The sequence below is a fragment of the Elephantulus edwardii genome, unplaced genomic scaffold (assembly GCF_000299155.1).
Source record: "Elephantulus edwardii isolate Elephantulus edwardi_28Jun2011 unplaced genomic scaffold, EleEdw1.0 scaffold00006, whole genome shotgun sequence".
Lineage (NCBI taxonomy): Eukaryota > Metazoa > Chordata > Mammalia > Macroscelidea > Macroscelididae > Elephantulus > Elephantulus edwardii.
This window is the reverse complement of record NW_006399756.1, coordinates 32,561,444-32,575,959: the sequence shown is the minus strand read 5'-3', so window position 1 is coordinate 32,575,959 and position 14,516 is coordinate 32,561,444. Positions and strand designations below refer to the sequence as shown.

The 14,516-nt window shown below is 38.6% G+C and overlaps 1 protein-coding gene and 1 pseudogene across 1 annotated transcript in view; both read right to left on the bottom strand.

The window, feature by feature from the left end:
• The window catches only part of HPSE2 (heparanase 2), a 771,012-nt gene that overhangs the window by 144,553 nt on the left and 611,943 nt on the right, over nt 1–14,516 (bottom strand). Inside the window, exons 8-9 of the mRNA XM_006880197.1 lie at nt 13,285–13,391; nt 11,368–11,482 (exon numbers count right to left, since the gene is read on the bottom strand). Coding sequence (XP_006880259.1) covers nt 11,368–11,482; nt 13,285–13,391 — 222 coding nt within the window. The remainder of the gene's footprint in view (nt 1–11,367; nt 11,483–13,284; nt 13,392–14,516) is intronic.
• Nucleotides 8,984–9,661, bottom strand: LOC102875032 (annotated as a pseudogene).

Below are 14,516 nucleotides of genomic sequence, written 5' to 3'. Positions count from 1 at the left end.
TTAAAGAACTGGTTCCTTCAGACAACATGCACAAAGTATGTAAAATGATGTTTCACCATGCTCACCGCGAAGGAGCACCCTAGCTGCACTTCTATCAAAATAGGGTTTTTTTTCATGCCTCTGGCAGCTCATGGGATATTCAGAATTCTCCTCCAGCATCACAATTTTAAAGTATTTATTCTTCTGTCATCCTTATTCATTGTCCAACCTTCAGATGCATAGCAAGTAACTGAAAAGACTGAGGGCAGGATCTCGTGCATCTTAGTCTTTAAACTTACATCTTTGTTATTTAGTACTTTAAAGAAGTCCTTCACAGCAGATTTTCCCAATACCAGACATCTTCTGATTTCTTGACTGTTGTTACCATGAGTGTTGACTGTAGACTCAAATGAAGTTAAATCCTTGAAAACTTCAGTCTTCTATCATTATGTGCTTATTGGTCTAATGGTGAGGACATTTTGTTTTCTTGATGTTGAGATGTAATACACATTGAAAGCTGAAATCTTTCATCTTTTACAACAAGTGTTTCAAGGTCTCTTCACGTCATACAGCCCAGCTTCTCAAATAATTTGTTTAGCAAATAGACTGAATAGAGATGGAGAAATAATAAAACCCTGACACACACCTTTCCTATAGGGTTACCTTGCCCTGTTCAGACAACAGCTTCTTGGTCTAGGTACAGGTGTCACACAAGCACAATTAAGTGTTCTGGGGGTTTTATCCTTCTCATTAGTATCCAAAATTTCTTATGATCCATCACATAGTCAAATGATGGATTACTTTATAAGTACTAAATATTCTGTTAATTAATTTCTTGACAGTTGAAGTAAAGGTTGAGTTACAGAAAAGAATATGGAGAGGTTATTTTATTAGGTAAATATAACTTCTAATCCAGTGGTTTCTCAGTTCTAGCTACTCAGTCGTATCATTTAGAAAACACTTACTCTTGGGCTCTTCTATAAATTAATTGTTATGTGAATTCCTGGGGATGGTACTAAAGCATAGTCATTTTCCAAATGCTTCTTAATACACTTCATGTACAGTGGTTTGAAACCACTGCTTTAACAAAAACTCACTCACTGCCAAGGGAGCAGACTCCTAGCTGGCCCTTCAGCAGGTGCAGGTTTCCAAGGCTGTGAGTAACACAGGAGACTGTCCATCTTCCTCCTCTGGAGTCAGAGCGGCTCAGACTTGGGGTTATCAACATAACTCACTAGGGACTGCCAGCAGCGCTCCCTGCTCTAAGGAAGAAAGGGTATACTTCTGACATCAAGAACTCTGAAGTAGAAGACAAAACTGCCCAAGTTTAGAGGGAGTAAAAATCTTCCATCCTTCCAGTTATTAAAATCTGATTCAGAAATTAGCAGCAATTGATAATAGGTGGAAATAAGGAATTCAATGATTGAATTGTTTCAAAAAGTATAATGTGGTACATTTAAATAAGATTTTAAAAGCATTTATGTTTATGTTTTAAAAGAATTTATGTTTATTTGTTCTATCTCTATTAGAGAAGACTTTTGCTTTTATTTTAGCAAAAATGACAAAAGAATTGAGTAAAGTGAAAGAAGTCCAAGTTCCATTCTCTGTTTCAGTCAGAAGTCCTATATATTTTTCTTTTCCTAAAGATTATAGAGTGCTTTGGTGTCCTAGTAATAAGAAATTGCACTGCAATCTCAAAAGCATACAGTTCAAATCCACCAGCTGCTCTGCATGAGAAAGATGGGAAATCTCCTCCCATGCAGTTTACTGCCTCTGAAAACCTTCTGGAAGGTCAGCTATGGGTTTGTTCCAATCTGCAGCCACACAACAACAAAGGTCATAACCGTAGTGCTTGTAGTGTTTCAAAGATAATCGTTAAGATGCAATAACTTTAAATTTGTCATATTGTGGCACTCACAAATGATCCTTTGAACTCACCATCAGAGTAGTCTTTCATTCCTTTTTTTTCTCTCCCTTCTTACCTCTCTTTTAATGTCCTTTATCCCTCCACCCTCCCTCTTTCTTGTCAGATTGATTTCAGCCATTACTTTAGTGTTTCAGGAGACTTGACAAGATCAGACAAGGTGCAGCTCTTTTAATTTCCTGAGCTGCCCTTGCTTCTGCATCATTTGCAGGTAGCTTTGAGGATAGTAGACTATGCTGCTGAACTTGGTGCAGTGAAGCTGTAATTGCTTCTTCTCTCTAATTTATTTAGGTTGCCACACAATTGTCTATAGCTGCAAGCTTTCAGTATTGCAATCTGGGAACAATATAAATGGTTGATGGCAGAGTGAGATTTTTAATTGTTGCTTCTCAGTGGTTCACATAATGCGCTGTCATTAGCCCTTGGATGCGGCATGTCATGGTTTGCAGAGCTTATTGGGCCATTTATAAACACCAAATGAAGGTGTTGGGGTTAGTATGACAGTGTGGTTGCTGTTTTAATTGCCTTTATTGAGAAACGTTTACAGCATCTTTTCTGGAGGTAAATAAAATGTAATTTTTAGTTTGTCTTTAAGTGTTTGCAGGCAATTCCTCTCATGTGCAGGGATCAAGAGCATTCCTTCTCACCTAACACTTCCACCAAAAACTGAACTCATACAAATTTAATTTTCTAATAACTTAATTTTTAAAAATCTACTCTTCATGCTTCAGTTATACACTTTATACAGTTAGTTGCTTCAGTCATACAACTAATTTATTTTTTACACAAATAAAATCCACTTTTCATGCCTTCATTGAAAATATTCAAATGCATATATTTCACCACAGTTATGTTCAAGTAAAAGAAGCCTGGTGTACTGTGATTACAAGGTTGGTCACTAACTGAAAGGTTGGTAGTTAAAAACCGCTCAGCAGCAGCATAGGAGAAAACACCTCGGTATTTGCTTCTATAAAGATCACAGCCTAGAAAGCCCCACCACAGAGGGTCAATATGGGGTGGAATCCACTCAATGGCATACAGTAACAGTAACTGTTCATTTATTAACAATAATTCTGTAACTTTGTTTTACATCTTACCTCATAAGCAGTAATATAAGAAAATGTTTACTGAGGACTTCCTATATAGTCAAAGAGTCATCCTCCTCTCTAACACATTTGAGTCCACTGTTGCAGTCACTGTGTCGATTCATCTCATTGGGAGGCTTGCTCTCTTTTGTTGACCCTCTTTCACACTGGCATACTTAGTTCTAACAACCCTTTGAGATAGACCCTATTGAAACAGATCTCCATTTTAAAAGAGGAAATGATGTTTATTGAGGGTTAGTAATCTGTCCAAGAACATTCAGGCAATAAATACTAGAGCTGGGTTTCAAATTCTGATCAGTCTGAGAGCAAAGTCCACATTTTTAAGCACTATTTCCCACACCCTAGTTCCTAGCAAAATTAGTCTTACTTTTTGAAAGAGGAAGAAATAGACACCACTAACTAGAAAACTGTGTTGAGCCTGGATTTTGATTCCAAGTCCAGAGTTCTACTTCCCAGGCAGCTTCCACTGGGGCAAGCTGAAGCAACTGCTAAGATGAGTCACTGATATTTCATGCAAATGGCTCAGGTGGATAAATCAGCAAAGGATACACACTGGTATTAAAGGATCTAAGGGGCTTCTATGTAAGAATGTAAAGGAAAAATGAGCTGCCTGCCTAGTCAGATGGTCCAGGGCACTGACTCTTATCTGAAAAGCTAATGTTCAGAGGCACAGAGGAGAAAAGAAGCAAGTCATGCCCACTGGGCACACAGCCCGGGCTCTATGGCCACTGACAAGGAGCCTGCCCAAGTCCTAATGAGTGATCCTGCAGCCCAGAGGATGCCCTTCTCTCAGCAGCTGCAGGATCCCACAAAGGAATGCTGCACATGGAGAAGTCTTCATCAGGGATGCTAATGAGAAGATTTGGTTTCACATCACAGCTACTTCTAAACAGGTACATTCTGCTTCTTTCATCTTCCTGATGGCTCCCACGGGAAAGAAAGGAAAGAGAAAGCAGGCGGCACCAGGAAACAGGCTGCAGGCTGGTTTGGCTGGGTTGTTTCTCTCTCCCACTCCACCACCTCCAGGTCTATAGCTTTGAAATTTTTGCACACCCTGTGTGGTCACTGGACAGCAATGGCTACAGCTTTCTGACATATCTTTTCATAATCCATTCACCATAACTCATTGGAAAATTAATGCCTCTGTGCTTTTGAATATGCTATTCCCTCAGTTTGTTAGATCCTCCTCAGACCTCCAATCCATTTTCTGTGTCTGAACTTTTTTTCCTTGATGCCCAGTGTCTGTCTGCCACTCAGACTGACCTCTGGGTTCTTTTCTATGTGCAAAAGCACCTTATCATTGTTTTGGCTGACTTACCTTTCTCTTCATCCACCTTGTGAGCTCCTGGACATTAACATCAATATTTCCAGTGCTTAGCTCACTATCGAACACCTACTGTTACTGACATAAGTGTTTATGAATGAGTGAATCGAGAATGATAAATATAACTGGGAAACTATTTATTTAGCTATTTAAAGTACTTAATACTTTAAAAACATCTTTTTTCTTTTCAAAATAGCTTTCCCACATTATTAAAGTAATAATTGATTGCATTAATCTTAGACATAAAGAAAACCTATTAAGAAGAAAATGTAAAAACCTTGAAATTTCATTGCCCAGGGCAAAACCCACTTTTAATATTTAGATGAAGTCCCTTAAAATAATTTTACATGTGAATTTATTTTTTTCCTTTAAAAAATATGAATCCTATTATCATGCCTCTTTTATTATGCATCATAACAATAACCCTTGGAAGTAGGGGAGGTATTTTTATCCTTCTTTAAGCTGATGAAAAAACTAACTCCAAGAAGCACATCTAAGTAATGGCAGAGTTATGACTAGAACCTATAAATCTAGCTATTGTCTCATGTTCTTACTGCTATGTTATCTTCAAATTAAGCATTGTCTTCTTGCAAAAAGAAATAATCAATCAGTCCCATGTCAATGGGATATGCATGTACAATTGAATCCCTTTCCCCTTCTGGAGAAGGACAGATTTAAGGTGATGTATTTCTACACGACGGCTGTGCTGTGCATCAAAGGCAGTGCTGCTAACATTTCAAAGGGAAGCCAAGGTGGAACACATAGGATCTAGTCCTTGTGAAATGCAAACTGACTGCGCTAGGTAGGCACCAGCAATATTTAGAGTTTATTTCCAATGACCGAGTGACCTCTATACAGTGGTGGTTTGGTTCTGAGGAAGTTGCTATGGTAACCAAAAACCATAGGTTCAATCCTGTCATAGACTAGGCATTTGTACTTCAATTCATGATTGCTGATTGCATTCAAGAACAATGAACATGCAGAATAATAAACATGCATTGGACTGAATTGAATATTTCATATTATTCAGCTGGGACAATAGGCACAAAGAATATTGAGCATAAATATCTCAGTACAGAAAAGGCAATCTAATGGGATATCTCTTTCCCATAGTTTTTATTTTATTTTTAACAGAGGACTAAATTATAACTCCTCAAATATCTTACACACACACACACACACACACACACACACACACACACACACACACTTGTTAGCACCTCAGATGAGGGGACCCTAACTTAGTTATATGCTTATCCCCAGAATAGCTAGCTCAGAGCCAGACACACTTGAGGTGTCTGGTTTTAAATTGAATTATACTAGTGCGAAGACTGGTTCTGCTAGCCTGGTGTGGGAGTTTAGAAGATGCTGACTAGTAATTCACCATTCCTTTTCCTGAACGCTCTATAAATGTAAATCAAGTTCTTAAAAAAAGCAGCATGCTAAATTCCAAAACCCTCTCTTAGGAGAAACGCCCATGGCTGGTGGAGTCTGGGCTATGTCCACTGAATCTGCAGATCTCTCTACTCACAAACATCACTGATTCCCAAGGGATTCCATGCCTGGCTGACTAGTTGTGGAGACTCACAAGTCCTCTGTTTCCCAATGGCAGAGGAGCTGGGGGGAGGGGTGGGATTTGAGTGATGAAGTGTGGCTGAACTGAATGTTCTCTTCCCAGGGCAAGGAAAATCTTACAACAGGAGGAGGGACTTTTCTAGAGGAACAACCATGAAGAACAAGGAACACAGTTGTAAAAGATCTAATCTGAAGGTCCCTTTTAAAAGATCACTTGCATGTTCTCTCTTATCATAGGTTATAATGGCTCTACCTAGGAGCTGGGCTGTAATCAGACAAACTGACATCAAAGAAGACAAGGGGTAACATGCATGGAGGAGCCAATCAGCTATTTCCTCCACTTTTTCTGAATGTATTCAAGAGTACTAACAAAACCAAAAACAATGCATTCTAATATGATCCTTTCTTAAAATGTCTTGTGCTATGTATGGTGAAGAAACTGGAAGAGAAAACACAGATTTTTCTTGGAGGCAACCAAAACACAACTCTGATCCTGTAAGCTCTTAGACTCTCTTGAAGATTTAATCACAGTGTAAAATCTCCAAGTTTTTTTATTAGCAGTGTTGACAGTGTTGGGTTATCAACTGCACCACTCTCTCAAGTGGCAACCAGTATGATTCCCAGGTCTGTCTCTGTTACACATTCCAGGGGTCTGCAGACTGTGTCTGTCAGATTGGTGTCCTGGTCTAGCCTTGTAAATTCTTTCCAGGGGAGACTTAGGACACATCATTCCAGCTGCCAAGGTCTGTACTTATAAGGTGCAGAATTTATTAGCACAAAAAAAAAGAAATCTTGCTACTTTTAAAAGTGCTTTTACATATGATTTCTTTATTAGAGTTTGCTGTTTCCAGATATCCAGCTGCCCACCTCACCAGAGTCTTTCGTGCTATGTCAAGGGGTCCTGCTGAGGTTCCAAAGAACTTCTGTGAGCTCTGATGCTGTTATGAAACAACCAAGATCACCTGCACCACTCTTTTAAAGGAAGTCATTGGAAGCAACTCACAGTTGGGGAGAAGGAGGCCCTAAGAATCAGCATTTTAATGTACACACAGTCATGCAAATGTACATAAAGAGTTTGATAGGGAACTCACATTTGCCCAGCTCCGGAAATCACGGCTACTTAATGTTCCAAACACCATCTCTTTCTAGTCTAGATTTTCTTCTCTCCTATTCCCCAAGACTGCTGTTTTAATTTATTCCCAATCCGAGACAGCTATTGGTCATAGAGTATAGCATGGCCCCCCAAAAAATATCTCAAAGAGATAACGTGGCATAACATAAAGTGGCTGCAGAAAAAGACGGGCAATCTCCTCCTGTTAAGACTTCCAGCCTCAGAAACCTGATGGAGGTCACTATGAGTCAACACCCACCTGACAGCAGCAAATTTGAGTTTTGACTATTTGTGTAACCTTGGATAAGACACTTAATTCATAAAACTTTCATTTTTCTCTATAAAATGAACATAAATGTAAATAATAACATTTATCTCAGTAAGGTTTCTTTAGAGAAATTAGAACAAATTGACAGTACACACACAACATTTATATAGCTACAAATATACACATTTACAACAATTAAAACAAATTGTCATTATAAATAAAAATGGATTATATGTTCAATTTAATCCATTTCTTAATGAGTTTCAGTAGCTTATATAGATTATGTGCCTCAAGAGTTTAAAATCTTGTCTTTTTTGGCTCCCCACAGTATTCCCAGTGCCTAAAATACTTAGAGCATATAAGATAAATGCAAAGTATTTGTGAATTAAAAAATGAAGAAATAAGAGGAAGAAGAATGAAAAAAGGAAGAAAAAAAGGAAGGGCTGAGTTTTCAGGACATTATGGGTCTGTACTGGAGAAGGCGAAACTAGTTTGCTATTTGGAGGCAAAGATTTTGAAGCTCAATCTCACATACTTTGGGCATGTTGCTAAGAGGGACCAGTTGTTGGAAAAAGACATCATGTTTGGAAGGGTAAATTGTCAGTACAGAAGAGGAAGACCCTGGGTGAAATGGACTGACACAATGTCTATGGCAAGCGAGTCAGGTGTATCTGAAATGATGAGCTTGGGTTAGGATAGGAAAAAGTTCAAAGCCATTGTTCATTAGGGTCACCATGAGTTGTGACCAAGACAACTTGATGGCACTTAACAACAACAACAAATTGGTGTACTGTGTGTGAAAGTGATCTTTAAGTTTAATATTTAAATTGTTCAAATACTATAAATAGCATTTGATATGTCACAGTGATCTTTGAAAAGTCATTTATATTAGGTCACCCTGCCTCTCCAGTACACACACTTAAGAACTCCTCACAGCTTTTCATATCACTTACAATATAGGTCTACTTCTTTTTAGTTTGCTAAAGTATTATCAGATCACTGCCTACCTCATTTCTCACCATTTCCCAACATTCATGAACGACTCTGGTCTTCTTATATTTCTTGGGTTGTGCTCGGCTTGTTTTTTCCTTGGCATCTTTGTGCTTGCCTCTTCTTCTGCCCAGGAAGCTCTTTCGTGAAATCTGCATGGCTTGCTCCTTATTCTCATTGAGCTCCTGGCTTAAATGTCACTTTCTCAGAGAAGCCTTTCCTGTACATCCACTCCAAAGTAGTCTTTTTTTTTTTTTTATCAGCTTTCCATTTATTTTGTTTTAAACATTCTTATTTCATTTCCTTATGTTCATAAATTATTCAAAACATTCTTAAACTCTATAAGACAGTAATAAAATATTTTGGCACAACATTGATATACAATGTATGGTATATGTTTAAAAAATTAATTTAAAAATTTCACCTATCAGCAAGCTTTTGTTTGAATGTAGTGCATATATATACTTTAGTTATTCAATTCAAATACATAAAGGTTTATAATTGATTTACAGATGAAGCAATCACAGATTGCAGTTAGATATACAAATATTACCAGTATATTCTTGGTATAAATACAAATATATACCAATAGAGGGGAAAACTGCATCCTGGCAATTTTACAGTCCAAAGTCTTGTGGGTATGTGCATCATTTATATGCCTTTCTCATTTTGTTCTCTGTACAATGATTATTGATGCACTCTTTCTTCATTCCTGATGAGATTTTTCTGCAATCACTTTACATTCATACAGTGCTAGTTGTCGACCAATGTTTCCCATTGTTATGCCTCCAGCAAAAAAAATACAAGGTAACCAAGAACGCACATAGAGAAAATCTGGAGATGTATATTGATAAACACCATTATAGACTAGCAGTTGTGTGACCAAAGTTGCCAAAAAAGCAATTCCTACGCCAAGGCCAAAACCACTTCTAGATCTATCAAATGTTCACCATAGTCCAATGGATAGTGCAGCCAGTGTGAGAGACAACTGTATGTTGTTATCAAAATCCACTTTAGCACTGGCATGATTTATACCGACAAAGACAGCTACGCACCGCATTACACTTGACCATTCTCTTTTAAACTTATGTGGCTCTCCCAGATGCTTGTCAATACAGGGGTATAATAATCCAATTACAGCTGAAGCTGTGCCACAGCATGGTGGTACCCACCATGCTGAAGAAAAGATGCTTGCAATCACATCAGGTGGAAAAAGGGTCACATTTCTTTGAATTTGGAGTAAATTTAATACTAAGGCAAGAAATACTCCAATCAAAAACAGCACTATTCCACGGATCATCAAGTTCAGACTCTGGCTAGTAACAGATGAAATATATGGGCCACACTTTCTAGGCCCTGGTGACTGTGTCTCTCCTTCCGCCATGGTTTCTTAAGTTCAATAAACAGGCAGGAACAAATGCTTCCCAGCTGAAAATCTCAATTGTCTGTGAATCCAAGCAGACTGATGTGTCAACTGTAGTTCATTTAGTCCTAGAATGGAACTTTCCAGTAATCCTCAGCCTCCGCCATCTTTGGGGTCGGCCCGCCCCCTCCAAAGTAGTCTTAATGATTCCTGGCTCTCGGATGCTATTAACCATCCATCCGTCTATCATCTATCTATCATCTATCTATCTATCTATCTATCTATCTATCTATCATTATCACTATCATCTATTTTCTATCATTAGTTTCCCCCCAAATTTGGTTATTCATTAAATATTTCTATTTGAGTGAAATTTGTTTAATGTGTACATTTCATAGATGTCTTTCTAATTATTTGTTTGCCTCTGTATATTTGTGAATTAAACATGAAAAAAACCAGAAAATAACTATTTCACACAAAACATTCCCTCCTCCTCTTACTCAGTCTATCCTCCTATACAACTTTGAGAAAGCTATCCTTATCCTGTGAATGAAAGCAAATCTACTGACCAACACTAATATCTGTGATTTAATTGGAGTCATTTACAACCTGTGACACCATAATTACTTAGTATTCTGACTTGGAGGGATCCATTTGAGGCATGGAAACAGTGCTGTCCAGCGCCAAGCTACTCTCTGTTGTGTTCTAGGAGGATTCCTGGCTTGAAGCAGGGTTAGGAGTGGAGGGGGTGAAGAGGAAGAGAAATGAGTTCCAGTTTAGGGTTTATGTATTTAATGTAAAGTAGCGGGTGGCCGTGATTGCACATGAAGAAGGAATACAGGGCAGGACAAGATCTAGGGCACCCACCTTGCCCCATCTAAGCTATCCGATCCTGCATTAAAGGAGGCAGAACTGGGACATCTCCAAGAAGATTCCTAGGGCTGACTTCCAAGAATTGATCCAAGGAATCTGACCTTTCTTTATGACCACAACATCTGTTAAGAATAATGATATCTTTAGGTCAGCTGATAGCTTTTCCAGCTAAATGGGATTTCCCTGATTGGCCAGTAAAGTCACTGGATAAAGCCAGTTCTCTGCTTTTGCCATTTTTCTTTAGTCTTCACTCTCCTAGAGAAGCTGACGCTCTGGGCAAATCCTCACTTTACCACCCGTGGATCAACAGCTGATTTTAAGTGCTCCTCGGCTACTCCCCAAGGAATGGGTTCCTCTACTGTATCTGACCTCAGCTTACACTCCCCCATCTGCTTTCAACATGTAGCATTTGATGTTAACTAAAGTCTCCCATTAGCATTAAAAGAAAACAATCTGGAAAAATTCACTCTCAAGCAGAGTTCAAACAGGCCACAAGTAGAAGTGGAATCTCAACTGTGCAAGATTTCTTTAAAAAGAATAAGAAATAAGTACATTAAAATGTTACATATAAATGTGCACATGTGTGCATTTTCACATATGGGTATACCTATGTGTGTGTGCATGTGTATACATAGATACATGTGAGGTTCGGTTTTGTGTGTGTGTGTGTGTGCACTGAATTAAAAAGTCTGAAATAGGTCAAAGAAATAGAAAGTTAGAAAGAATGCTTCTGTCTGATTTATGAAATTAATGAGGAACAGAAAGAGGGGAACAATTCTCACAGTGTGGAAACAAGACACAATAATAGTGTTGAATTACATGAAAGGAGTTGAGAATCTTTACTTCACACTTACTGGCAATGGGTTGAAATTCTGGTCCACAAGGTGATTGTATCCATGGTCAAAAAATGAGTGCCGTATTACCACATCAATACCCTGATTGGCCAGCATTCCTAAAGTGTTCAGCCATCTTAAAAAACAGGGAGAAAATACACATCAGTACATTTCCAAAATGGCATTTAACAAACTCTATACACAGTGGCCAGGATATATACACACACATGCATCCACATTCACTATCCTCACCTTTGAATTTGTTTGTTACCTGTTACTTTAAACTAAAGGAGAAGAGTCTTTTAATCACTGAATGAACAGTTGGAATGGATTGTAGAAATGATGAAATCCAACTTATGCATCTTAAAGAAAAATATATGAAGTCCCAGGTATATGGAAATATATGAAAAATATATGAAGTCACGAAATAGTTTATTGTAATGACTTCTCTTTCATTCCTCAATACCAACAAATCAAATGAATATCTGAGTCACTTTTAAACCTAGCTTATCCTCCATGGCTATAGGACACACCATCACAGAAGCACACACATAATACATTCTGCCACTGAGACATCTCTGCTTGGACCCTACCACTGAATGCACCTTTTCATGTAACACATACTCTGAGGACCTGGATATCTGCATCCTCATACATCACTTTCAACATCAATGCAACGATTACTTTCCTTAAACAACAACATACAGAAATTCAAGTATGCCACCATGCACACACACAGATAACACATAATAAGAGGCCTGCATTGTTCACACACTTTGCATATATTTCATTAAGTAAAACACCTTCTTTCCACTGTTTACTACCCTTCCAAAATGTGCCTGTTTTGGTTTTTCCAACACTCACCTAAATTCTGCCTTCATTTTTTACACATTCATTCAGGCAATTACTTTCCCCTCTACTTTTGAAATTCAGAAAAACGTTTAATTGTAATAGTATGCTATTGTTGCTGCTGTGTACTGTAGACTCAGAACCACCCCACAGCTGACCCTCCTGAGGTTTTTCAGATGCAGTTAATCACATGGGAGGGAACTTCCCAGCCTTCTCCAGGGGAGCAGCTGGTGGCCTAGAACTGCGTGCCTTCGGCTTCAGCTTTTCAGAGGCCGTTAATAACAAGGGAGGAGATTGTTCATCCTTCTCCAGTAGAGCTGGTGTCCTCCAACTGCATGCTGTCCGTTTGCAGCACAGCTTCTTGCCACTAGGGCACCAGAGCTCTCTTGTACAGGCGTTGTAAATTTATCTTGGAGTTGCAGTTTTCTCCATAGAAGAGAAGATATTTCACAATCTGTCCCCAGTGTACATGTGCAGCTTCATCTGTTATTTCTCTCCTTTCTTCTTTCACCCTATATCCTATTCCCCACAGTCTAAGGTTACACAAAACTTCTCCTGACTACCCAAGTATGCCATGCTTTCTCATACCTACCTATGTCTTTACACAGGGTTTTCCTTCTGCTTAGAATTATCATCATCCTTTCCTTCTCCCACTTTCTTTCTATCTGGCAAGTGTCTTCTCATTTATCTCTTAAAATCCTCAGCCCTAATCAGTCATTATTATCTTCCTCATCTGTATTTACCCCAAACTCTCTTATCCATAACTCTTTCCTAATCCACTGCATGGTACTGCTTATTTCTCTGTCTTCTTCTCACCTCATGTTGGTAGGAGCTCATCAAATATAGACACAATGTCTCAGCCTTGCAGCTCAAATGTCTATCAGAGTTTCCAGAACACTCTAGGCCTGGTGTTGTAATACCTAGTGCAGGCACTAAACACTATTTGTTGAATGGTTAAACACAATCACACACAAAAAGAGAAGTAGACTCCCTGCAACGGGATGAACAATGATCTGGGTCCAAGAATAACATTCATTCTTTTCTTTTTTTGTCAAAGTTTCTTGGAGTAAAATTGCAAGTGTCACTCACAGGAATCCTGCAGCATAGGAATCAGACAAATTGTTTGTGCCTCCAGCTGAGGTGGTCACCACACCTTCAAGCCAAATCTTCTTTCCTGGAGTATATGTATTAACCACCTGTTCATAAAACAAAAGCAGAAGGGTACAGTAAGGTATTTTTAAAGCACTCTCAAAATGAGGAAGAACCCACATTTCCTTGAGAAAGCGTCTCAGGTTCCATGCTTCCACGTGAACATGATTTGTGATTTTTTTTTTAAATGACTGTGCAGCCCATGAAGTGAGTTGGTATATACACACAAAGAATATAGACCTATCTACTCAAGGAAAAACACAATGACAATGTGCTGAGAATTATTAGTTTATATTCAAGGATGTAGATACAAGACCATTCAAATGAAAACATAAACCATACCATGTCTCATTCTACAAACACTGAACAGCGATTTAAAAAAAAATAAAATTCAGCCATGGCACCTCCATGGACTGTGTGCATGATCCATGCAAGAGTTCACCAACTATACTAAAGGGTGCTTGGCAATGTTTGGAAGGCTGTGTTTATAATTACTAGAGTATGCATATTGCTATTGCATTTTTAAAAGAACTCTGTTGAATATGAAAAGGAAAATCACTAGCCCACAGGTAAAAGCTCCTACACAAAAAGTAACGGCAGACAAACACCTTCTGAGAAGAGGCAAAACCACTTGTCACAAGACTCTATGAAGGCCCACTGAGTTTTTGAAATGGTTGACGTCTAATTCACAAGTTAGAGAATTGACCAAATCGAAAAAGAGGAAGCCGTCAATGAGATGGATTGACAGGATGCTCAAACGTAGCAATGATTACAGGATGGCGCAGGGTGAGGCAGTGTGTCATTCTGTTGGTGCACAGATGGGCAATATTTTGTTCTTCTTTAAAAAGAGTCACTATGAGTTGGAAATGACTCAATGGCACATAATACGTAACCTCTAAATCAGGGCACAGATGCTACAGAAAGCAATCTTTCTGTAAGTAGGGATTAGAGATGAGAATGATTGTGAAAATGAATTATTATGGTCAATTGGTCCTTTGGATTAATAGTTTTGGAATACACTATTTGTGAACAGTTAAACACATTCCCATGTGAAAAGATGAAGTCCTCTCTAAGTGAAATGGATACTGCAGGAAGCGAGGAGGAATAATGCTGTATGAGGTCCCCCTGAAAGTGGAGCCTGCTACAAAGGCTTGTGTACAAGTGGTACATTT